The following is a 25,465-nucleotide window of genomic DNA, read 5'->3' on the forward strand; positions in this document are numbered from 1 at the left end:
TAGGTGTGCCCTGCATGCAGCAGTTCCAATAAAATCAGAGATCTCTGCATGTTTCCAGCTCTCTCCTTCCCATGTATGAGACCACACTGAAAAGCCAGACCCTGTGACATAATTGCCTTGAAACCATAGATCCCTTGGCAGCATAAAATGCTGAAATCTGAACTGTAGTGTGATTCTTCTAGGGTTTTTTTGTTGTTTCTTTTTCAATGTAACAACAAGCCCTAAGTGTAATAAAGACAGTAAAATTGTTAGAAAAAGTATCACGTTTAAAACCTGATTCTATTCAGGCTATAGTAGTAGAAACACAAAGATATCCTGAGAACTAAATCTTTCTCTTGAAAGTAGACAGCATGATTTGTTTTGAGTCACACACTTCTCTAAATTACTCCAAACCACATTTGCTGAATTTACGCAGCAAACCCTTCTGTTCTTTCTTCTTTTTTGACTTCCAGCACTAGAAATTCAGCTTGGGGAATTCAGCTGGATCATCTCTCATTTATGAAACTCTGTCAAACAAATTCTGTTCCAGTAAATCCGAGTTTCTCAGGTGTGTTCTGGCAGCACACAGACAGAAGAGGGACCAGAGGCACAGCCAGAGCCCCCCAGCAGGGATGCTGAGTGTGAAAACAAGCACATGCTCCCTTTCCCTGCTCATGCTGGAATGAAAATGCTGCTCTCTCTTGGACCATTATTCAATCCGAGCTCAGCCTAATGCCTCAGGTGTCATCACTGGCAGATTTCGGTCCAGCTCAGCAGGAATTGCCTCTGTGCTGGCTCAATACTGCAGGCAGGACAAAGAGAAGCAAAAATAAATAAATAAACACATTCTGCTGTCTCCTAGCTGCACCAAGCACCACGTCCATTATATAAAAATGCATCCATGGTGATTTTTAGGACAGAAGACCTAAGAAGCCTCACTCCAGCAAACCAACCAGCGAGAGTTCTCCCCTGTGGAAAGCTGACAAGATTGAACATTGAATTTTTCAGCAAAGAACATACACATGCACTGTCTTGCAGCTTGTCTTCAGCCTTCTGCCCCTGAAACACCCTTGGCCACACGAGCCATGGTTTGGTTTTCCTGCCACCCACATTTAAGCTGCTGTCTCTTACTTTCTGCTGCGTTCTTCCTGCACTTTGACCCTTGTAAAAATCCAGAAGTATCACCAGATAAACCTTTCATCCTGTTTGTGCCCAGTTTACCCACGGATGGAAACTTTTTTCCATGCCAACACCTAATGCTTTAAAAATTAATCAGAGCTCCATGTGGCTGATTCCATCACCACTCTGCCAATGTCAGAGTTACACCCACACCAGGCTCTCAGCATCATCAGTCTGGTTTAGGAGACCTTGCTTTTTCAGTTGTGGCTGTAAAAGGAGCAGTCAGATGGTTTCTCAGTTTCTCTGACTGGAAGGAGAAGAGGGCACCCATGGGCTTCAGTGAGATCTGTAAGTGCCAAAAGGTCAGTTACATTACCAAGAGGCACCTCGGTTTTAAAATTATTTCAGATTATTGTAATTTGCAAATTATTTCTAAAATAATTTATTTTTTTTTAAGTGGGTATCTGCAGAGTTGGGCTTTTTTTGCTTTTTCTTACTGTAACTAGAATTCAAAAGTAACTAGAAAACAAAAGTCTAAAAGCCCAAAGATCTACAAACATCCTCTGCCAAGATCAGAGGTGTCACTCAGCCTTTTTACCACCCAGACATGAAGTCACAGCCAAATTTTAGGCATTTCCATTAAATGGACAGGTCCTTTGGGGCAGGCTGGGAGCCTCAGTGGCCGTTCCCTTCCCACACCCAGCTGTGCCCCAGCCTGGGGAGCCTGGGCAGGTCTGCAGGGAGGCAGCCAGAGGGTTGGGGATGAGGAAGATGTTGCAGAGCCCCTTGGGCCATGACAGTGACACTCACAGCTGAGCTGTGGTCCTTTCAAACATGCCTGCCAGTTTAAACCTACCAGCAGGCTGTTATGAATCATCAGGTGCTGACATTTCTTCAAATTTTTAAAGATTTTAACTCCACTCTGTTCTATGGCTGCAAATTTCTCTAATACAACCACACACACACTGCATAGACAAGACCTGGCACACAGCTTCAAACTAATCCCTTTGCAAAGGTTGGAAAGTCAGAAAAAGACACATATTGGAAAGCAATATAAATAAACCACTCTCTGTTCCCCATCACCACAGGCAGCTGAGGACCAACACACACTGGGAGTGATCCAGAGAACTTTCAGTCTCTCAGCAAGTCCAAATTTTGGGCTCTTTGTTCTGCCCTTCAACAAAATCTTCAATTTTCCAAGTGGCTGTACCATCTAAAGTGCCATATACATCACAATCCCTCTCCAGATCCTAAAATAATAGCAATTACTCTAAATTTTAACATTCTGGGCAATGTGTTTTTTGTCCCTGATGATGGCCTCGGCTGAAATTCAAACCCTCTTCCATTCCTGAACTTTGCACCTAAATTTTGGCTCCTCAGCCTTACCTTTCAGTTCTCAAAACTGGTTTGTGGCTCACTTGCTTTAACTGAAAAAGGTTCCTTACAAAACTTTCCACTTTGCTTGTCCTCTTACCTCCACCTAAAGTAGAGGAAGTTATGCCCAGGTAGGGAAAGGAGAGCCATTCCTGAGCCATCCCCCCTCCTGCCCTGCAGCATGCTCTGTCCTCTCTCACTGGGGTTATCACCCTCCCTGGCAGTCACCTGTCCACAGAGCTCCTTTCCCAGGTTTGGTGCTTGCCAGCAAGCCACAGCTGGGACTCTTCTGAGAATCTGCCCCAGATTTCCCTCAGCAGTGAGAAAAGGCTGCTTTTTCCTGTACACTGAAAGCTGTGGGATTGAGTCACCTTGCTTCTCATGTCAGAGAGCTGAGAGACCCGAAGGTCTCATGTACATCTGGTGCACAGGGTGCTCGTCTGAAGGGGGAGAGCTGGGGGTTCTGAAATGACTGACATGCAACACGAGGAGAGCACAAACATGAAAGCCCTGCCTGGGTTTCCTTCTGGCTGAGAGCTTCACTCACAGCAGCCAGACCCTTTGGTCTGCCTTCAGCAGCAGCCTGCTGAACTTTAGAGAAGACAGACCTGTATGAAACAAAAGCCCTTTAAATACAGAGAGCACCTTGGAGCACAGCCCTGCACCGCAGGCAGGTTCTGAAGTGGAGATCACCCCTCTCTGAGCACGGCTCACGAGGAGCAGGGCACAGGGTGGCAGGGAGGCTCCCACAGAGCCAGAGCCCCTTCCCTGCTGGCAGCAGGCAGCCCTGGAGCCCCTGGCAGCTGGAATGAGGCTGAAGGCAAGCTGGGCCCCCTCAGTGCCTGTGCACCCCAGCACTGCTTGAGCTGGCTGTGAAAACCCAGCTGGATGCAAACCAAAACCCAGCACTCTGTGGTTCCAGCATGTACAATAAAAATTGTCTTGGTGTAACTAGTGTCAATTAACAAATAGAACAGCATCACATACCCTTTCCCCCCCGCCTTGTTGCTTACATGCTGTAAGACCTGGCTCTTAGAAAATCTCTGTCCTGCTGAATAGCAGCTGCCCCTACCTGGAGTCCCTTGGACATTGGTGTGGGAGCTGCTATTGAGCAGAAGAGGAATAAGCCATAATTACACAGTACATCCATTTGTTTGGGGGAGAATTCCAATTAAATTAATATTTATGGGTGTCCCTCCAAACATATATCTTCTCCTCAATCCAGAATCATAAGAGCTTTCCTATACAGAAATGGTCAGTATTTCTCAGTTTGGCAAACCACGTCAGGTTAAAAGAAGAAGAAAATAAGCACAAAAAATAGTTACTCTTTTTAACAACTCGAGAGGAACAATTTTTAAATCACCAGTTACAGTTTCAGGTAGAGATTTGGCGAAATGCAGCAGGCTATGTAGATGTCATTAAACTGCAGTTCTAGAAGCTTGGACTCATCTTCATCTCAAATTTGATCTGACTTTTCACAAGTTTATGAGATCAAAAAGAATGGAAGAAACAATATTCTGGATGCTGGAACAATTTCCTCCCAAGAACCAGGTGTCAACACTGAAAAACATGACCCAAGCATCATCTCTGCAAAAACCAGATTACGGTAAGAATATTAAAAAAAATAAAGATCTTGTAGTTAAAGAAAAATATACTCTAACCACTTTCTCCAGCACCCCACTTAATTCAGATCAAAAGCCAGACTGCTAAATCAGCACTTATAGCCCTATTTAGTGTTGCTTCAGTGGTTGTGGTTATTTACAAAAAAATGCTCAAGACCAGAGAAATTTTTATGCTAAAATATTTTAATACTTGACTTTAGAAACACATACCAGGAAAACAACAGGAAAAGGATGTGGCCTGATAAATGCATGTTACATCTTCATCAGTGTCATATATTTATTCATTTGAATTTGATTTCACTGAAATTAATAAGTGTGAGAAGTCTGAAGCGCAGGCGTGTCACAATACCAAATGAGCAGATAACATGCTCCATTTCCAGGAAGGAAGATGGACATTTTTAAACTCACAGTGGATGTTGTCCACTAAAAACCTTTTAAACCTTTCACTGAAGGGGCATTCAAAAATGGCAGAGAATGGTGTGGGCTCAGTCTGTGCACACCAGCTCTGAGGGAAGCAAAGCAGTGGGAAGAGGAGGGGGAAATGCAGCAGGGAGAGGGCAGGAGCAGCAGCTCTTCCTTCTTTTGGTTGAAACCCAGGTTTGGGTTTTTTTGTGGAGCCACTGGGCCCCTTTCTCTGGGGACCACATCTCTAACTTTGCATACACAGCATCTTCTAGACACAGAGGTTGGCACAAAGCTCTCCCTGCCCTCCTTCACACAGCCTCACCCCAACTGAAATGTTATTGAAATTGATCAGAAAGGCTGAAAGATTCAAATTAATTAGGTGATCACATACATATGAAACCTGAAAGGAAATAAAACAATGTCATTTAATACTTCTTTTGCTTGTTACTACATACTATCAACACAGTTTCAACACTTCCCACCCAAGAATAGTTAATTCTGAATAGGAATGGGCAGACAGACAAGGTTTATTGGAAGAATGTAGGACTTCTAGAAGGGTGTGAACATCCAGCCATAATTGATGGACTGTTGTCCCTCCTGGGCCCCAGGAAGGAACAGGTGAAATATTGTGTCTTGGTCTTGGACATCTGGATCTAGGAAACTGCACTCCATTGCAGGCATCTTGTATAACCTTTGGGAAATCTTTCTTATTATCTCTGCTTTGATTTCCCACACATCAAATGGAAAAAAACCCCAAATCCCAGACCCTATCTATGCCAGCAGGACAAGGTCAGAACAGGTACATCGAGAAGAGGACAAAAAAGCCCAACCTTGGCTGTGCCCAGCAGGCAAAGAATTGAGATGCATGGTGCACTGAGATGTCCTGTGCAGAAACCTAAATCACCCTAAAAGTGGTTTGTCCAGGCACAAACACCACACCTGATCAGCGCAGTGTTCAGCAGGGACAGGATTTGACAAACAGGTTGTAACATTAGCAAAGCACCAAACTGATGTGTCCAACTGTGCAGCAGCAGGAGGAAAGAGATTTTCATTAGCAGCCAAATCCTCTGTGTGCTCTACCTCTGGTGCTAAAAAGTTACATTTTACTGGTACGTCATGATATCATAAATACATGCATTGCTGCTGGTCTGTTAACATTAAAATAGACTGTGAGTTGATATTTGGCACAACAATGGTACACACGGTTTACATAATAAAGTAATAGAGCAGAAAACAGAGAAAGCAAAATGAATTCTAGTAAAAATATTTTTTAAAGTTTCCCTTTTTCCCCTGCAAGCAGGTCTTTTGCAAACATACAATTTTGTAAGAATATTTTCTTTGAGGAATATTTTATCTATAGAAATTCAGGAAAATGTAGATTTTTCAGCTTCTCACTGATGTCACTGCATTCCTAACTATTTAATCTCTTAATGCCAATTATCTAAACTTGGAGGTTTGCTGTCTTTCCATTTCTGCTACCATAGGAACACTGGAAATCATGATTCAGCTGCCAGCCCGAGTTTTTCTCTTCACACAGTTTTTCAACTCTTCCCCTAAACATCCACTGCTGGCTCTGATCACTTGAACCACCTATTACCACACTTTTTCTCTTGCCTAAAATGACTCTTGGGTTCTTCTTCCGTTCATTATTTTTTTGTAATGAATTAACATTCAGATACCTTCCCCCCCTGCTGTAAATACCGCTGGCAGTTTCTCACAGGCACAGAACACACCCAGAAACGAGGCAAGGAAAATGACTATTCCCATTAAGAAAAAATGGAACCATGAGATGTGGGGTCTGACTCAGACTCTTTGGTCACCAAGGGTGCACACAGTACCTCAGCCATCTAAGCAGCCCAGCTGGCTCAAAATTGAGTGCAAGTGCCTTTTGGAAAGGAGCTCCAGTTGTGCAGTTATTTTCCTAGAGCTGTACGTGCAATTCACAACTGTGAAAAATAAAATGAGATCTTGACCATCTTCAGCAACTGATTTATTTTTTTTCCCCCACCTTGCAGAATTCCAGCCAAAGTACCTCTCTGAGCTTGCCATATGGTTTGGAAGTTTGTATGATCAGGTCAGTCGTATGGTTTGGAAGTTTGTATGATCGCTCAGGAAATATTAGATTTGCGAAAATGCTGTCTCAAGCCTTTCAAGGGTAATGATAATTTGAAGACCAGTGTAGCTAATGGTTTAAACAGAAAAAAATACCTTAGCAGTGTCAAAATGACTCAGCCATTAGGCAGAAGAGACACATAGGCTGTGATGTGTTATGCAGGGCCCATAGCTGGGGTGCATGAGCCTCCTCTAACGCCTGCTCTGCGGAGCCAGGGAACAACCGAAAGTGCAAAATCTGCAACACCAGAGACACATCTCCACCAGCTTCAAATTTCACCACTCTCAGGGCACTGAGATGGAAAATACCTATCCTGCTGATTTGGACTCACAAGTCCCACAAGAGCATCCCCAGCTGACTTCTCTGTGGAAACTGAAACATGTCTCTCCAAAGATATCAGATCAGTTCAACACTAAACGTGCCAAGGCTCAAAGAGCCAGAGCAGCTCACCTGCTCTCCCAAGCAGCAGATTCAGCTCCCCCAGCACTGAAGGACCCTTGGGGCACTCTTGCACAGCCAAGGTTGGCTGGTGCCTCCCTCAGTCTTTCCCGAGGACCCCAAACACCGTGACAAACACAGTGCTGTGGTCAGAGCGCTGATTCGGCTCAGCAGCTTCCTGGCCCTGGCCCCTCGGCCCCACACACAGTCAGCCCCTGTGGCCACTTCCTCCCCAGAAAAGCTTCATTTCAGCTGCTCTGTGCCTTGGTCCTCCCCGCCCAGAGCCATCAGAGCTTTGGCTCTCCCTTGCTCTTCATCCCAGGCTGCGGGGGCAAACAGGGCCAGGGAGGACAAGGAGCGGACTCGGCTGGTGGGGACAGGTTGGTTTAAACTGTCTGAGCTCCACGGTGAGCTGCTCCTCCCGGTGGCACACCACAGACAGACAGACAGACAGATGGCAGGGCTGAGCTCCTCATTCCCGTGGAGGATTGGCATTCCGCAATGCCTTGCGGAAAGGCGAGCTGTGAGCCTGCTGTGCCTTTCTCCTCTCCCACCTCCAGCACGAAAGGAGCGCGCAGGTGATGAGCCGACACCGAACCCACCGCACTCAGTGGTGCATTAGCCGCGAAATCCCAAACTGGCAACCGAAACGCTACTCTCCTGTAGCCACGAGATGGAGCAACTCAGTTACAAACTGCTCTGCAGAGCCACCAGACGAAGGTGATGGAATATTTCTTCCCACTTCTGGCTCACACAGATGCTGCAGGCAGCTCTGCATCACAGCAGTGGATGCTCCCTCTTCTCAAGTAGGACAAATGCTTTTCTCACTGATTAGGCTATTGTTTAAATCGAGAAAAAAACCTCACCATGTCTTCATTGCACAGCCCTCTGTGGTTACTGACTTGTCATAAACTGGAAGGCTGAGAGCAGCATCAGCCCCATGCTGACACTTCCCAAGAGCCAGGACTGACAGCAGGAGAGCCAGGACCTTGGCTGGCACAGCCCAGCACTGCAAGGAGAAGGATGGCCTTAAGGGCAAGCAAGGGAATCAGCAGAACTTCTCTGGTTGCCACTGAGGGACCTGTGTGTGTCCTGAAGATGAGACATGTGTGCGTCCTGAAGGTGAGGTCTGTGTGTCTTGAAGGTGAGATATGTGTGTAGCCTGAAGATGACATATGTGTGTGGCCTGAAGGTGACATATGTGTGTGGCCTGAAGATGACACATGTGTGTTCTGAAGGTGAGGTCTGTGTGTCCTGAAGGTGACATATGTGTGTGGCCTGAAGGTGACATATGTGTGTTCTGAAGGTGAGGTCTGAGTGGCAGCAGTGATACGGCAAAGTCCTCAATACCAACAAAAAAATGCATGTGAAGCAGCTCCTTCATGAGGAAAAAGGCACAAGATAATGCATTCAGCATCCAAAATCACGTGAAACAGGAGGTGCTTCACACACTGGTGGCATTGGTGACACACACGGAGCTGTCAAGGACAGAAGAGAATGTGCAGAGGTGGCCCTCTTCTCCCAAGTCTCCAAGGAAAGGGACCCACACTTGGACTTGGGGACTTTGTGAAGAGACACATCCCCTTAGCAGAGAGCAGAGCCTGTGCTGAGAACAGAGAGGTTCCTTGCTGCCCACTGCTTTCCCCGCTGCATCCCAAGTAATGAACACTGTGGGAGCCCTTCCTGGGCTGTGCCAGCCTTTCCATTGTGCTGCTCACTGGGATTCACGTTACCCTCTCCATCAGCCCTCAGCACCACACCTTTCCATCCATTCCACTGGAAGGGAGAGCAGCCTTCACACCTTGTCCCAGGTGTGTTGGTACCCCTGTCCACGCCTTCCTGTCGGAACCCAGGACATCTCTCTGGATGCCCTGGATGTCTCAAAGCCCTGGCAGGGGCTCGGAGACCCTGGCAGGAAGCCAAAGACACCTGGAAATTCGATCTTAATTCATGGAGCAAATTGCCAACCTGATATGAAGAATTACAGGCCACAAAAGTTTAAGTAGCATAGTAGTAGAAATCACAGGGTGAAGGGAAAAACTTTTGGAGCACTGTACAGGGGGGTTTTGTATGTTGTACAGGGGGGTTTGAAATTCTGTACATGGGTCGGGAGTCCCAAGATGGAGGGATTTGGGCGTGCCCTGTCCTTCTTCTTTCTTCTCCTTGGCATCCATGTTCAGGATGACGTTGGCACGTGTGGATTGGTTCATGGTGAAGGTGCACTTGCCAACAAAGGTGAAAAGTATTGGAAATAGAAGGTAAATATCTAATACGTGGTTTTCACTATAAAAGAGACAACCGCCCCGTGGGCGGGAGAGAGTGCCCTTGGCTGTCCTGCTGGTCAGACCTCGGCTGGACAGACAGAAAAACTTTGTAGATAAGGAACAATAAACTCAACTGAAGACCAAAAGCAGGAGTCCAGACTCCTTCGAAAGCGTGGCCTGCCCAGAGCCACCTTTTCCTGTGCTGGGGCAGAGACAAGTGACAGCCGACCCCGGCACCTTCCTGGCCACATTTCCCTGAAGAACTCACAAGGACACTGCTGGGGAAAAGCAGATCACTCACTGAGGTGGCTGAAGTACCCCTGCCACTGCTGTCCTCATCCTGCCTTTCCCACAGTGTCTCTCTCCAGATGTGGAGCCTCAGGAGCTCTGTACAGCCAGGGGACACCTTGCCCAGGACACCTGGCTGGGGACAGCCTCCAGCAAGGCGGGCAGTGCTCAGAACATGAGGGTCAGGAGGAAATGAGACAGAGGAAAAAACACCGAGCGTGTGAGGGGAAAACCTCGAGTGGGAAGAGAGAGCCCCCGCCGTGAGCGCTGGTGACACTTTCAGAACTGGCATCGGCAAACCCCAGAGCAGGGCAGAAGTGGGGGAGCACTAAGTTAAAAATGAAAACTTTGGTCTCGCTGATGAAGAGGAACAAGAAACAACACATACTGAAGAAACTCCACCACTAATCCAAACTACACTTAAAAAAAAAAAACCAACAAACTCCAAAACATCTACAATATATTAATAACATCATTGTGTAAAAAACACAACAGTGAAAGTATTTTTTAAAAAATCATCCAAATTCTCCTAAAAACCAATCTAAATTTTTCACTATCAAAAAACCCCAAAATTAAAAAACCTAATTCCTAAAAACACCCAAAATAAAAAAAATTAAAACCCCTAAAATCCAAAATTAAAAAAACCAATTCCTAAAAATAAATAACAAAACAAACATTAAATCCCCACATCATCAAAATTACAAAAATATCTCCATTAACCAAGCACAAAAAAAAAACCCACAAACTTTCCTAAACATCATAAACTTCTAAAAAATACACATTCCCAAACACAACCAAATTGTAAACCCTCTCTACCTAATCACCTACCAAAAAACCATTTTCCAATAGAACCCTAAATAACAACAAATAAAAAATTTAACTAAAATAATACACCTATGGAAACATAACACAAATATCCTAAAACAAACAAAAAACCCAAAAACCTCCCACTAAACAAAAAAGCCAAAAACTCACTTAATTTTCAATATAAATACAAACCATAAAAACAAAACTTCACAGCCCTTCTTTTTAAATTTTAAACAAGAAATATAAAAAAAATTACCACAAAAATAATTAACTCGTAACAACCATTCATACCAACATCACTTTTTAATCCTTTAATATCAACTCTTCCTATCATTACGAAACAGAATTCAGCAGGTGTTGAATTTTGGCGTCTGTGCTGCCAAAGTGAGCACATCCCAGCCCCAGGGATCTCTTGGTGGTGCTGGTGCCTGTGCTGGGTTTTGTTCACTTCCAAAGCACAGCCACGGTCACAAGACCACCCAGGATACTCACAAGTGCAGCCTGGCTGACAAACGAGATAAGGTACTATTCATTCAAACTTGGATTGTTTTTTTCCTTTGGTGGTGTTGCCTTTTTTTTCCTTAAATAGAGTAATTTCAACTAAAATACCCTGGGGAAACCCCAAGGGACTGTTTCTTCTCTCATCTCCTATCCCCCATCTCTTTCACGGCTGCACAGTTTTAATTTAGCCAATATAATCCTCAGTTTTGAAATGTAAGGAGCATGCAGAACACCAAGCAAAACTACATCTGTGGCATTTCCTTCCCTTTTTGGAAAGAACACAGGCAAACACGCAGTAAAACAGCCAAAAACCCCACGTTTTTCCCCTTTCTACCTGAACCAAATCATCACCTGACACTCTCTACATTCCCTGCTCCCTAGGAGTATAAACAGATGTGAGAGTAACCCTTGACTCTTTTGAAACACCAAGCTGAAGTGAACATACCAGATCACCACTGAAAAGCAGCAATCTCTTCTTCTTTCTGATATCATGAAAAGTAAGGGAAACAATGTCAGGATTTAGTTCAAAGCACATTTTGACAACTAACACTCTACCTGTGGATGCTATGTACCAAAAATAAAATCCTTTATTGGAAGAAAACAAAAAACAATACCAAGAAAAAAACCAACCAACAACGGACCAAAAAACCCACAAAAAAACCCAACACCAAAAAAGCCACAAAAAAGAAAAAAAAAAAAAGGCAAACAAAGAAAAAACAAACAGAGGTCTGTAGAGCCAGATTTCTTTCCGTGTTATCAGAACCTGGTTTTAAAGGGTGACTCAGAGGTGTGAGTGCCGCAGATTTACATCCTTAAATGAGCTGTGTGACTCTGTGTACACAGAGCCTGCATGCAGACAGGTGTGGGGAGGCCCATGCTGTCATGGAAATCTGTGATGGAACAAAAAGCAGCAGCACTTGGTCCTTTCTGACATTCTGACCAGCAGCTGCTTTGCATGCAGCTCACTCTGCTGCCTTAAAAGAAAACACAAGATTGCAGAATTCTACAAGCTGAGAAGGAGAAAAAGTCAACAACCAGAGTACGAGGCAGCCAAAGGTAAGATGACAAATAAGAAAACCTTGCCTTAAAAGCTTTCCTTTTGTCACGAGAGCCAAAAACAAATTATATTTTACATAACTTGCATTGCTCACAGCATAGCTAACTTTTTAATGACTGAACAAAACTTCCCTTTGCATTTATGCTTTATATAATATTTTTCCATTTATTTTTTAATAAATCTGCACAACAGATCCTAATCTGAAACATCTTTTAATCATAGTGAGAATTTTCTTAGTTAAACGTCTTGGTGAGAAGCTGAAATTCTATTTCTTTAGACCCAGAATTTCTTAGACACACTATCAAAAAAATTAAAAACAAGACCGAAGAAAGAGGAAAGTAGTAATGAAATCTCCTACAGAGGCATTGAAGTAAAGAATTTTGTCAGTATTTATTACTTTTCAGAAATTCCTTAATTAATTTTTCCTTCCTTTGGCTCTCAGTAACGGGCTCCCTCCCAGCATCAGACTCACAGTGCTTCATGCTGCTTTTCTTACTTCTGTCTAAACCAGTAACTTACAGAGTCTCACTTACCTGCTATTACTGTGTCTTTAAGGAGCAAAGAACTAAATTTCCTTTTTTGCTGATCTTAATCTCACTCGAAGAGATCTTAATCTCTCAAACCACAGGGAGGGAGAGTTTACCTGTGAAATACTCAGAGGGGTGACTTGATCTGCAGGACAGAAACTTTGACTGCTCAGTTGACAAAGAGTTGGCAAATCTAAAATGGAACAACATCAAAATCAGCAACTCATGTAGGAAAGACACTGCTTTGAAGTAAAAACTAGAGAACTGCAGGAGAAATTAATTTCTGGGTGCTGACAGAAAGATCTCTGACAGACTTTATATGCAGGCTCCATTTGCTATCACGGAACTGGCTGGAGGAAAGGACCTGGTATTGCTGGCCGTTTGCATTTTTAAGTGACTACAGCCCTGCAGAAACCAATGAGCACCTTCCTAGTCCTTATCAGGAGAGTCTGAGGGCAGGATCAAGCCAGAACCCTTCCTCTGAAGAAGATAATTACTTCGTGACCCCAGCTCAGCTCAAAGGGTGCCTGCCTGCCTCCTTCAGTCCCCTCTTTGCAGAGGCGAATCCAGCTGCATGTTTCCTGTACCCCCTGTCTCTGCTGTGGTAAGTCTGACTGATTTAGGCAAAATCTCATCTTTCTACCAAAGCCTTAACCTCTGCCAGAAATAGCCCATTGGAATATTTCTGCCTGCAGCTTTCAGACAGCTTTTAGAAGAGCCAGAGGTACTCACAGTCCCTCTTTGCCCTGGGTGGTGGGAGAGGGTGCAGGATGGCAGTGATGGCATGGGATCTTCCCATTAATAGATGTGGGGGGCCCTTCTGTTCTTGGCTCCCTGAGATCTCATGTGATAGCTTGATGCAGAAAACAGGATCCAGCTAATTGTTTCCACGCTCATGATCCAAGAACCCCTAAAATCAGGGTCTGCTACCTTGGTTCTGCAGGGAGATTGAATCTCTCCAAGGGGATGGTGCAGTCGTGCTCTGCCCAGCCGGAATTACAGGACAGCACAGTCTGGGGTTACAGCTGACAGTGCAAGGGAGGGTGGGCACCAGAAAGCCCCATCGCCCCTTGAAGTACAACCTTGCCCCAAAATCACTGGTACTGAGCAGCTCCGTGCTACCAGGAGCTGCAATTCAGCACACAGCAGTCCAAGAGGGCAAAAAAGTATTTCCAAAGCTGTGGACACATAGAGACCTCATTAGCCTTTGTTCTATGTCTTCTACATGATCTTCATCCCTCCTTGTGGTGATTTTCTTCTCTTCCAGCATGCCTGGAGATATGAATGACACCCATGGCAAGGGCAATATCAGTGCTGCTGTGGAACTGTTCCAGCTCGTCGTGTACACCCCCACTTTTATCCTGGGATTGCTGTTCAACATAATGGCTCTGTCATTCCTGTTTTTTAAGGTTAAAAAGCTGTCAGAATCTACAATCTACATGATAGCCCTTATATTCCTGGATACTTTGCTGTTGTTTACTCTTCCTTTTAAAATAATTTCCTACCACCTTCAGGACCACTGGAACTTGGGGTCTGTGTTTTGCTCCACCTTGGAGAGTCTTTACTTTGTGAACATGTACGGCAGCATCCTCATCTCCCTGTGCATCTGCGTGGACCGCTACATTGCTATCCGGTACCCCTTCGCGGCCCTCACCCTCAGGTCCATCAAGAAAGCTGCCATGGTCTGTGCTCTCATCTGCCTGGGCACCTCTGTGGGGACACTCTCTACTTTCCAGCTGCATGGAAAGGGCCACAACATCTCGTCCTGCTTCCATAACTTCTCCAAGAGCACGTGGGAGAACGCAGGCCTGTTAGGCACCCTGGAGATCATCTTCTTTGGCAGCATGGCAGCCATGACATTCTGCACTGCCCAAACTGTCCGGTGCCTGAGAAGGCACAGAAACCCAGACAACCCCCAAACACACAGCAGCAGAGCAGAGAGGATCCTGGTGACAAACCTGCTCGCCTTCCTGGTGTGTTTCACACCTTACCACGTGGCGTACTTCATGTACTTTTTGGTGAAGAACAACATCATCCACATCAGTTTTCAACAAGTGCTACGAGACACTGTGCAGGTCACCCTTTGCTGGGCAAACCTGAACTGCTGTCTCGATGGGGTGTGCTATTATTTTGTTTTAAAGGAGTCCTTGGAAGACCCATTGCAAAACAGTGAAAAAAGAGCCACGCAAAAGCCTTGATTTATGTACTGCATGTTCATTACTTGGGATGATGTGTGGAGAGGCTTTTGTGGAAAGTACAGGGTTCTGAACTTGCCTAAGCAGTTTGTTTTAAATAGTTACAGCTGAAAATATTTCCTAAAAACCAGAACTAAGTCCATTTCCTGGAGACTTCCTAACTTTTTTTATTTCTTTCCATAATGTTTCCTGTTATTATTTATGTGTAAAAAGATATTTAATTATTCATTTGAATAATGATGCATATTTCTTTGGATGTGATTCTTCTTTACTTCGAAAAGAAAAAAATGTTCACTTGTATGTGGTAGCATATTTTAGCTTCCCTGTCCACACTGTACTTGTAAACCTTCCTTAAAACTTTAGTCACTACAGGCTTGGTCTGTCGAGAAACAAAGACCTAAAGTTTATGGTAAAAAGCTTCAGACTAAATTCTGTTGCCTCCCCTGTCCTGGTCATGTATGCTTGTCCTCATACACATGTGCCTGTCGGGTTTAGACTTGCACATGCTATTCAAAAAAGAAAATAATGATTGTAACTCTAAATGCAAAGGCAGCTTTAGGTTCACATGGTTATAGCAAGACCTCCACATCATTCCTGCACTGCTGGACTTCAAGGTGTAGCACTTGTTTTAGTGACAGCTGTTGTGAGAGCTCATCACACACCTAACTAATGCTGCCACTGGCTCCAATCCCCACACAGCACACATTAATTGACTCCCCCAGTTCCAGGCCTCCTCACCAGCTCCTCTCCTACTTGCAGGCTTTTCACATCTGTTCCTTCCTGCTTGGTTACAAACATAGTTTCATGAACAGAGCCAAACCAAACAAGAGCATGAAATAAAATCCCCTTGTCCAATGCAGTGGCAAACACATGAACCTGAAGGAACCACCCCCACCTTATGGGGGGATAAGATAAGAGCAGCCCTGATCCCTAAAGCAGTAGCCAGAAACACACAGAACCCTGGGGGAAAGCAACCTTTTGGACCTCAGAGCAAGCTAAGCACTCCCATTCCCCAAGCAAACAAGGCAATAAAAAATAATCAAGCAGCAAGAGCCTGACATGCCAGTCAGTTACTTATCAGCGCTCACAGGCACAGATAAACCCAAAGACAAGGAGCATTCAGCCTGCAGAGAGGCAGCCCAGTGCTCTGGGCCACCCCCACTGCTGTCTGCAGCCATCAGCTGCCACCTTCCTGAGGGATGAGGCTGATTTAGCAGTCAAAGCCAAAGAGTTCTCATATTCCTGCTGAGCTGGATCCTTGCAGTACCTCTTCGAGGCAGGAACACTAATCCCAGCCTTTGAACTGTCTCTTTTCCACACAGTTTTGACAAGGATAATGCACAAACTGTGTACTGATTTCTCCCCTGAGCTGGAGATTTACATGGGGGGGGCTCCAGTCTGTCAAAGGGAATGTTTTTGAGTGAATCTATGTATGAGATTGTACCAAAGAAACCCAGTTCCAGTTGGGAACACAGACCCAACAGCATGTGCTGCTGTTGACAAAGTCCTTTTGGTGCTCAGGTGATGAATTGTGCTTCTGAGAAGACATGGACTGTGTATTTACCTTATGTCCTGGTTATGAAAAATGCCTGAAAATAAAACTCACCAGGATATTCCAGCAAGAATTCCTTCTCCATAGCAATGGCCATTTCCATTGATTCCCTCAGTACCTTCAGAATATCTGATTGCATATCCCTGCCAGCAGACAAGGAATGCTCATCAGGTCCTTGCTCATAATCTACCTTTTAACTAACTACACTTCAGCAGACACAAAAATTTTACCATTGCGATTCCAGGCTCCTTTTGGAAAAAGAGTTAACAAATCATAGAAGAAAATAGTGCTGAGGCAAAAGAGTCATTTTCCATCTCAAAGCAGTGGGCCATGCCAAGAGGGCCTCCAGCTTAACTGACAATGCCTGAACAGAGGGAACAGGGATTGCGTCAGTACCTGGGGAGGCACAAAATGCCAAAGTGTATGAGAAAACTGATCTCAATTGCTCTTCTGTAGCCTGAGGCAGCTCCATTAGTTTCACTGACACGACTTTGGGCTTACACTGCAATAACTGGGACTGGAAGCTCACCTGTAGTTTTATGCTTCCTCTGTTGCTCAGCTTTTTTCCAAGTCTGCCTGTTCTTTGGTTTTTTACCCTGCTGTCCTTGGTCCCACAGATCGTAAAGTGACTTGCACTGTAATTTAATTTAGAGTGCTGGTAGACAGCAGGGAGATTAACATTAAATTTAAGAATTTTTGGCTTCTAGGCTACCTTCCTCAGCAATACTGCTTAGAAAGGGCTGGGATGTTGACCAGATTAAGCATTGTTAACACTGAACAAAGGAAAGTTAAAAATGCTTGAGGCATTTCTTCTTCACTACAGCATCTCCTCTGCATTTCTCCAGTGAATCTGGCCAATGATTTTTCTAGAAACAAACAGGCTGAGGTGTGGAAAAGCAGGTACCTGTGCATGGACGGGGTACAGCCAGGCACAGTCTGAGCTCCCTGCCTGTGCACATGGCTCGCAGTGCCTCTGCCAGCTCTGAGAGCACCCATGATCAGGGCACAGTAACGACTCATTCTACATTCCTGGGAGAAAATAGTTTTGTAAAGGCAACACTCTCTACTAAAACCTTCCCTGATGGATCATACTTTTTCTGGGCCTCTGAATATTGACTGTCCAGGTCAAATGCAGTGTTGTCTGATCCTTTCTTTGCTCAGATGGGTGACTGCAGCAACATGCTCATTGGCAGGCATTTATATCTAAACCATGACACAGGGTATCACCAAGAGAATATTAAAAGCTGTAGAGTGCTAAGAAATAAAAGGAGAAGAAAATCTGAAATTCATATGAAGAATAACAAAGCAAACCCAAGGATTTGTTTGGAAACAATTTGCCCCCAGGAACCGAGGACTCATTTCTAACACATACAGCTCTTAGCTTAAAATCATCAGTTTATTCTAAATGAATGCAGTGGGGGCTAGAGAGCTGCTATAGAGTATGTTCTTTACTTGCACTTGGCTTTGCATTTGGATAGTGAAAGGCAGAAGATTTGAATCAGCACTGAAAGCACAGCGGGTCATGAGAGCTGATGAAGCTGCATTGCTGGGGAACTTCATCCTTTGGGCCAAGCAAGGCATTTCAATTGAGAGGCCTTTCAAAAACGTACCCTGAGGCTGCCAGATTTCTTGCCAAGTGTTGCAGACCTTCAAGCCTGTATCCTGTTCACATAAGCAATTTTCCCACTCACTTCTTTGCAGGTTTCACTGAGAGACTGGGCATGTGCTTCAGCAGCAAATGTTCTATTCCCTGCAGCCTCACTCACCTGGGAAAGCAGTGAGGCTCGGACTTAGATCAACTCTGCACATCTGTCCTTTGCTTTCCAAATTTCTTGTCTTCTAGTACAACTATTATCTTATGTGTCAGGCTCAGGAAGTATCTGTTTGGCTTGGAAAGGATAAAAGGTTTAAAAGAAAACATCACCAATGATATTTACAAATAACCACGGAAATTCCAACCAAAGCATTCATGTCCCAAATGGAAAGAATCAACACAGATACCAGGCATGCAGATAATTCTACAGAGTTTTCACTAATTTGGAAATGAAAAAGTAAAAAAAAAAAAAGAAAAATCACTTTATATATTTGTGATAGATGTTCACATACAATGAACAGAGAAAAGTATTTACCATGAACAATATCATATGTGTGATCAGCAGTAATGAGAAAAAGCTTCAGAAAAATAATTCTCAACAGAAAGAAAAAGGGTTTCATGGAGATTTTCTTATGCTTCACTTCTCTCAAAATGTTTTAGCATTTTGCTACTGCTAGCCCTTTGTTCTCTCTGCAGAAGGACAGCAACATGATCTAAAGATGAATTTGTAGTGCTGTAGATGCTTGGCAGAAGCCCTCTGAGAAGTGAAATAGTTAATTTTGCTGTGAAAGTGAAGTGCTGCAGCCAGGCAGAGGCAGAAATCACACCCCAGCTCCCTTCACAGCTATTTTCCCACAGAGCAAAGCTGTTTGCATGCTCTTTCCATCTGCTGCATTTACTGGTGGAAGTCTCACAAAGAAGTAAAATGTCCTAAGACCACAAAGCGATGGAGAATTCACACAGCTGACCTTGGAGTGCCAGGGACACGCAGACGTGGCTCCCGTTGTGGGGTGGGACACTGATCTCCCACATGAGGGGCAGTTTGCTCCTCGATCTGCAGATGGCCAGTACAGAGCCACACCTCAGTCAGGGGCTCCAGCTTGCCTTATTCATCCCTGTCCTCATCTTTCCTTCCCTTTCACAAACCTCTGCCTTCAGCTTTTGGAGGCACTGAACCCTTTAGCAAAGCTGACACTTCTCCCTCCTTTGAGTTTCTTGCTACTGAGGAAGGTCTACCATAGCAACAAACTAATGAATCAGTGCCTTTAGCTGCTGGGAAATGCAAAGGACGCCTACAACCTCCTTTATTCTTATTATTCTGATTTGATGCACTGTCACTTTGTAAGAATGGCATTTATCACGTTTTCTAATGTTGCTGTGGGACAGTGTTAAAATGAAAAATCTACGAGGAATCAGAAATGTGTCCCTGGAAGAAGAGCTGAATCAGTGCCATTTGCAGACATCAAACGATGTAAACCCTCACATCTGCTGTGTGCTACAGATTCCTATTAATCCTCCTCTCTATTCCAAGACAAAAAGGGCATTACACTGGGACTATATTTGAGAGCAAGCATCAGCAGTTTAGAGCTATAAACACTGGTGGGCAATTGTTAATCCAAAACTAAGCATTACAAACCCAGGAAATCCAGTTTAGATTACATTTTGGAGTACACCACAAGAATCCCAACCATTCCTGGCTAAATATTAACTTTGTGACTACAAGGAAAGCCACCTCCAAGAGCCCAGCATTTAACCTGGGCCTACTTGGCCAGCCATCACTATTGAGAGTGAAGGACACTGTCTGACACAGCTTTTATCAGTTTAAAGAAGAGCTTAGGAAAGAAAACACAAGAAGCTGCAGACAGCAGAGACCTGACTTCATTCATACTGATAGGAAGTGGTGTGGTTTGAAAAGGTTGCAGCTGGAACGGGGCAGAAACAAAGGACTGTGACTTTTGCCAGACCCAGCTCAGCATAGCAGTAAAAACCCTGCATGTGGGTTTGTTTCCCTCATGCAGAGCAAAATAACTTGGTATTAATACTAAACATGCTGTTTAGAGTTTTTTGTTTGAGCAGTAACTGAGGTATAAAACCCTCTGTTTCACTCTGAGCTCAGCTCTTGCTGCTGCTCCTGACTGTGACTGCACAAATACCTTGGGGTAGTACCGTGTTGCGTCATGAGAGGTGTTTGTTCCCTTTTGAGCTGCCCTGTGGTATCCCACCCAGCCCCCAGTGAGGAATCCAGCAGGGATGGGGTATTCCTGGTCCATCTCACTTCTGCCCATCTGTCACGGCAAAAAACACAAAAAGGAGCCAGATCACCCCTAATTCAAACCCACAGCCTGACACACATTGCCTTATGATTCCTCAGAAAAACCACATATTCAGGAAAGGGAGGAGGTAAAGCAATACCATGGCCACATTTGCATTTGTAACACACTCCATGCTATAATGGTAAGAAAAACCCAACACACTCAGTAGCAACAGCGAGATCTTTAATCTGTTCCTTTGGAACACAAAATACTGAGGCTGGAATAATATGTTACCTTGGTCTGGAGCAACTGGGCACGAACCAAGCAGTATCACTGACTCTTATCCCAGCTTTCATTTCTGCACATAATCACACCATTCAGATATTTTTTATGCTCTACGCTATTATGGGTTATTGCTCTCTCAAATTAGCCTGTGTCATTTGCCTTGGGATGCCCACATACACCTGTCACAAAACATCTTTAGAAGATGTCCCAAATCTCTCTCCCACTTTTTGCCAATCAAAAATCCAATCCTGTGGGTAAATACACCCATTCTAACTCTCAGGCTATCAGATTGTTTAACTTGAACACCACAGCAGCCAGACTCCCATACTGAAAACTATTTTGTTTGCATTAGATGAAGCATTTGTTTTTCTAGAACTCCACTGCATGTGCTCAAGAATTTTATTCCTAACATTCTCCCTAGTCACATTACAGGTTTACAATCCAGCTCCCACCTAATGTGCTTAAAACACAGATGCAAAGAGAACCACATAGATAACAATCTCTCTTATCAAAGTTTTGGCAAAATTGCTCAGGATACAAAATATTTTTTTTTGTTGTACACAAAATATCAAAACAACAAAGCTGTCTTTCTGTCAGGGAGCCAAGAAGAAGGAAGGACTTTTCTGGCCAGCTCAAGGACACCTGGAGATCTGGTGATGTTTTGAGGGTTAATGAAGACAGCACAAAGAACCATCAGGCAAGTTTCCCCAATCAAACAAGATGAAGCAGCAGCACCACAAGCCAATTGCAAGTGACAAACCAGCCATGGAGCCGCATTGCAGGTGGCCCACTGGAACAAAGGGACAGCAGATCAGGCGCCTGCAGCTCCAGGATTCTCAGCCCCCAGGGAAGGAGTGGGGTTTCAAACACAGCTGGAAACAACACATGAAAATTTCATTTATTTAACAGCTACATTTGGCCCTTGGACTCTGGGGAAATTACTGTCAGAAGGGTATAACTTCCACTGATGGAACTTACACTTGTGGTATTACTGCACCCCACTCTCCATTACAGCCACGTTCGCTCAGCCTCTGCTGCATACTTAATCCACCTGAAGTGAGAAACCCTTTCTGTCACACTCAGATGCTGTGGAAGTGAGCCCAGTATCCCAGAGGATTACAGTCCAGAGGATCCGAGTTAATTGCACTCACTGGGCAGACTCAGGCTCCTATGGTCAGTGTCCAAATGAGGAATAAGTAGCAGGGATGGATCAGTTCTTCAGAAACAAAAGGTCCCATTTTCATGCAAATAGCATTCACTAAGAAGAAAATGAAGGACAAGTAAAGAAAAGTCAGACAAAGCAACAGAATCCTTATGGTCTGAAGGGTTTTAGGAGGTATCAGCTGCTCCTTAAACTATTAACAAGATTTCAGAGGGGTTTTGTATTTCCTTTTGCATCCCTGGGTGGGAGTTCATAGTTGCAACCAAAAACAAGTGTCCAATTTTCTTTAATTTTGTTTTTGTCACTTAGGTCCTATTCACACCCTCAAATTTCAACATCTGTTACCCAGTTTCTGAAGGAGGAAGAAAGAATTTTTAAAAAAAGAAAGAAAATAAAAGAAGGAAAGAAAAATGCCATAAAAAGCAGAAGGGTGGTAATGCCAACAGCTCTCCTTGGCAGGCTCTGGCTGTGAAAGGGTCTCCTTTGGAAGATGTTGGCAGCAGCACCCCGGGCCCAAGATGAGTAAGTGCCAGGAAAAGGGGCAGTGGGAGACAAGGGAGGGCTGAGAGAGCCCCTCAGCACAGGCACAGAGAGCTGACAAGCAGTGGGACAGCAAGGGCTGACACTTGCAGCACTGCTACATCCCTGGGGAAAACTCCAGTCATCAACTGTCACAGAGGGAAAATGCCAGGAAAATGTATATACAGTGATAGTTCTTAGAATAAATCATGATAAATCATGTATTGCTTTGCAAATTTTTCCATGCTAAGCTCTGGTGACAGAGGACATATTTTTGTTTGTTTGTTTACATATTGGTTTGTTGTTGTTTTCTTGCTCCACTGACACCAAAGCACACCAAGAGAATATCACACACAACACATGAAGGGCTCACTGCTGCCCAGCATTTGACTCCAACCATGCCAGTCACTTTTAGCACATTTTTTGAAATGACAAAGCAATTACAATGCCACCCTTCATGGTGCCACACATCCCTGAGTTCAATCTGCAGCCTCAGCCCTTTCTTCTCCTGCTCCTGCCACCATGGTCTGACAACCCCCCTGAAGGTGCACCCTCCCCGTGAGGGTGGGTCATCACAAACAGCTGTTTGTTTGGATTGAAAAACGAACCAAAACAACATTTAAGAAACGAAACAAAATGAAACAAAACAAACTGCCCTCAAATACTTTCCTAAATACACCACCACGTGCAGCATTCTGCTTCCACAAGGTGTCCCAGGGTCCTGTTTTGCAGTGACCCAGCAGCCCAGGGGACGTGGAGGCACTCCCAGCTGCTTGCACACTATGCCTCAATGCAGCAGCATGAAAGTCTATTTTAAACGTGGACAGCAAAGGATATTTAACTTCTTTTTCCTCAAAGCCATTTGCCAAATTCAGGAACAGTTTTGGTCAGAAAAGCAGTGTTACTTTTAAACACCCCCTGTGCCCAGGGAGGATTTTGCACAGAAACCCTCACAGCTCTGGAGACCAAGTGCTGCCTCTGGCGCCTCATCTCAGTGAAGGAAAACCACGGGTTTGGACATTAAAATATTAATTTAAGCTTTTGACACTTCCTGTGTGTTTGGGGGAGTGCCAGGACACGGCCACAAGTGAGGACAAGCCCTGTGTGAGGGGAGGGAGGGCGTGCAGGTCCCAGCCTGCTCCTGCCTCCCCTCAGCACTGCCAGCCTCAGCCACCCCCAGCGCCTCCATTGCCCAGCTGGGGCGGGTGGCAGCAGCAGGGCCACAAAACCTGCCGTGAGGGGGTCCCTTGATGAGATAGCAACATGGTAATTCCAGCAGGAGATTCTCTGGCACAGGCGCTGGGCAGCCCTGGCCCCACTGGCTGAGGAGGCCTGGAGCCACCATGGCGGCAGCCACCACGGCCTCAGGAGCTGGCAGCATGACGACTCAAGGTTTTAGCCTTTATAGTTTTCAAATCCTGTGCTGCATTAGTGCATAACTCTAAGCTTCATATAAAGTGTTAACTAGTGTCTTCACGTTTTGGTCAGACAAAACAATTCCTCTGGGCCTGAGATCCAAGGACAAGCTTCAGGCCCCAAAAAGTACAAACAAAAGTGAATTGGGGGGAGCAAACTGGGGGTAAATGACTTCATTAGCTGAAGCTGTAATTGGAGGATTAATACCTGATATGTAAATGGACTAAAATCGTAATTGTCTGAAAAACTGGTGCCCATTGTCCATCTTGGGCGTAGCCTCTGTGAGCATTTTGCACTGCCCAAGGTGTGGCTGTTGAAGGCCTTCAATAAACACCCACTGCATTCTCTTAATCTTGTCTAGCCTCTGTTCTAGGTAGCCCCTCCAAGGCATCAAGCAGACACAGAACCCTCTCCTCCCCGGTAAAACCACTCTTTTTGGCCACGCAGGGGGATGTGAGCAGTGCCAGGATACCCCACCACAGCTGCGTGGGGCTAGGATTACCCAGCCCACACGTGTCACAGCACACAACTGAACAGGCTGAAACACACAAATATTAGAAGGCCTTCATCAGTTTTACAGCTCCTGCACACAGCCCTGCACACTTCTGCCCTTCCAGCAGAATGTAAGAACAGTGGCTGTTTATGAAAAGTCTAGGGAAAGAAGCAAACTGAACATGTAAAGCCCCACCAGCTCCCTGTATGGATGAGCACAACACGCTGCTCTGGCAGAGGTGGTGCTTCAGGAACAGCTACAGCAGATGAACTCAAATTGCCAAGGAGATTAACACCAAATATTCACCTCCTAGGGCAATTAAGCAATTTCATCAAAAGCACTGAATGAAAGCAAAGTGCATTTCCTTTGCAAACTTTTTTAGAGAATTGTCATGCTTTCCTCTTCCCACTTAAGATTTTAGCCAGCCATTTGATATTTGGTAGCTGCTGTTATAAAGGCAACTTGGTTTGAGTTTGTTTATTGTTGGCTCATGCATTTCATGGGCTAACACTAAAATACTGGGTCAGGGAGAAAGAGTGAGCATTTCTATTCATGACATCTTAACTGAAACTTTTCTTAAAGCTGTTATAAAGCACAGAAATAAAAGGTCCAAAAGGCTTAATGCAAACCTGCTTCATGCTTCAGAGGGGCTCAAGCTACATTGCAACTGTCTGTACTTCTGCAGCATTCATTTGTCTTGGAGAGGGGTGTGAGTGTCAGCTCTAAGCACCTCCTTTCCAAATACAGCAAAATGCTTCTCAAAGCGCTTTGATCAGGCAACTCTTTTTCCTCAGCCTGCTGCTGCCAGGAGAGGAGCCCCTCCTTGCAGTGCTGGGGATCTGGATGTCTTCAAATGAATGGGGAACTGAGACCAAAATAGGGCAGCAGGCAGAATATGCTTAATTGGCCTTCATTTCCTTCCCAAGTCCTGGGCTCAAGCCGAGGCAAGACTGACAGCTGTGACCCTTCAAACAGGCAGCTGTCCCCAAAATACAACAAAGAGCTTGATAAGGACCTACTTAGGGCAGTGTCTGTGGCTGGCAGGCCAGGGAGGTAGCACAGAGGCAGCCAAGGCCTGGGGCTTGGGATGGAGCTCAGTGCTCATTCCCAACAATCCCAATGCCATCCCGCATGACAAAGGCAAATGTGACCCAGAACAGCTCCCATTCCCTTGGCCATCCCAACAGCTCCCATTCCCTTGGCCATCCCAACAGCTCCCATTCCCCTGGCCATCCCAACAGCTCCCATTCTCCTGGCCATCCCAACAGCTCCCATTCCCCTGGCCATCCCAACAGCTCCCATTCTCCTGGCCATCCCAACAGCTCCCATTCCCCTGGCCATCCCAACAGCTCCCATTCTCCTGGCCATCCCAACAGCTCCCATTCCCCTGGCCATCCCAACAGCTCCCATTCTCCTGGCCATCCCAACAGCTCCCATTCTCCTGGCCATCCAAGCAGCTCCCATTGTCCTGGCCATCCCAACAGCTCCCATTCTCCTGGCCAT

The 25,465-nt window shown here is 45.1% G+C and overlaps 1 protein-coding gene and 2 long non-coding RNA genes across 4 annotated transcripts; 2 read left to right on the top strand and 1 right to left on the bottom strand.

Moving 5' to 3' along the window:
- The first annotated feature begins 11,814 nt into the window (after positions 1–11,814).
- On the top strand, positions 11,815–15,071 carry LOC135309669 (G-protein coupled receptor 55-like). The gene is made up of 3 exons (XM_064435873.1): positions 11,815–11,966; positions 12,807–13,098; positions 13,762–15,071. The coding sequence occupies exon 3, from the start codon at positions 13,763–13,765 to the stop codon at positions 14,690–14,692; it is 930 nt and encodes a 309-aa protein (XP_064291943.1). The 5' UTR covers positions 11,815–11,966; positions 12,807–13,098; position 13,762; the 3' UTR covers positions 14,693–15,071.
- A 4,941-nt stretch (positions 15,072–20,012) lies between these two features.
- Positions 20,013–21,365, top strand: LOC135309670 (uncharacterized). The gene is made up of 3 exons (XR_010369850.1): positions 20,013–20,235; positions 20,970–21,069; positions 21,155–21,365. It is a non-coding gene; the product is annotated as an uncharacterized LOC135309670 (long non-coding RNA).
- LOC135309671 (uncharacterized) lies at positions 20,310–23,977 on the bottom strand. 2 transcript variants are annotated; one of them, XR_010369852.1, is made up of 4 exons: positions 23,677–23,977; positions 21,524–21,630; positions 21,351–21,423; positions 20,310–21,244 (listed from the first exon to the last, which is right to left on the bottom strand). It is a non-coding gene; the product is annotated as an uncharacterized LOC135309671 (long non-coding RNA). The 2 variants fall into 2 exon arrangements; XR_010369851.1 differs by having other exon boundaries at positions 21,351–21,630.
- Between the last annotated feature and the right edge of the window lie 1,488 nt (positions 23,978–25,465).

Source organism: Passer domesticus, chromosome 11 (assembly GCF_036417665.1).
Source record: "Passer domesticus isolate bPasDom1 chromosome 11, bPasDom1.hap1, whole genome shotgun sequence".
Classification (NCBI taxonomy): domain Eukaryota; kingdom Metazoa; phylum Chordata; class Aves; order Passeriformes; family Passeridae; genus Passer; species Passer domesticus.

Excerpts from the sequence above, each read along its gene's own strand:
- LOC135309669 (XM_064435873.1), top strand. The coding sequence starts at position 13,763 with ATGCCTGGAGATATGAATGACACCCATGGCAAGGGCAATATCAGTGCT.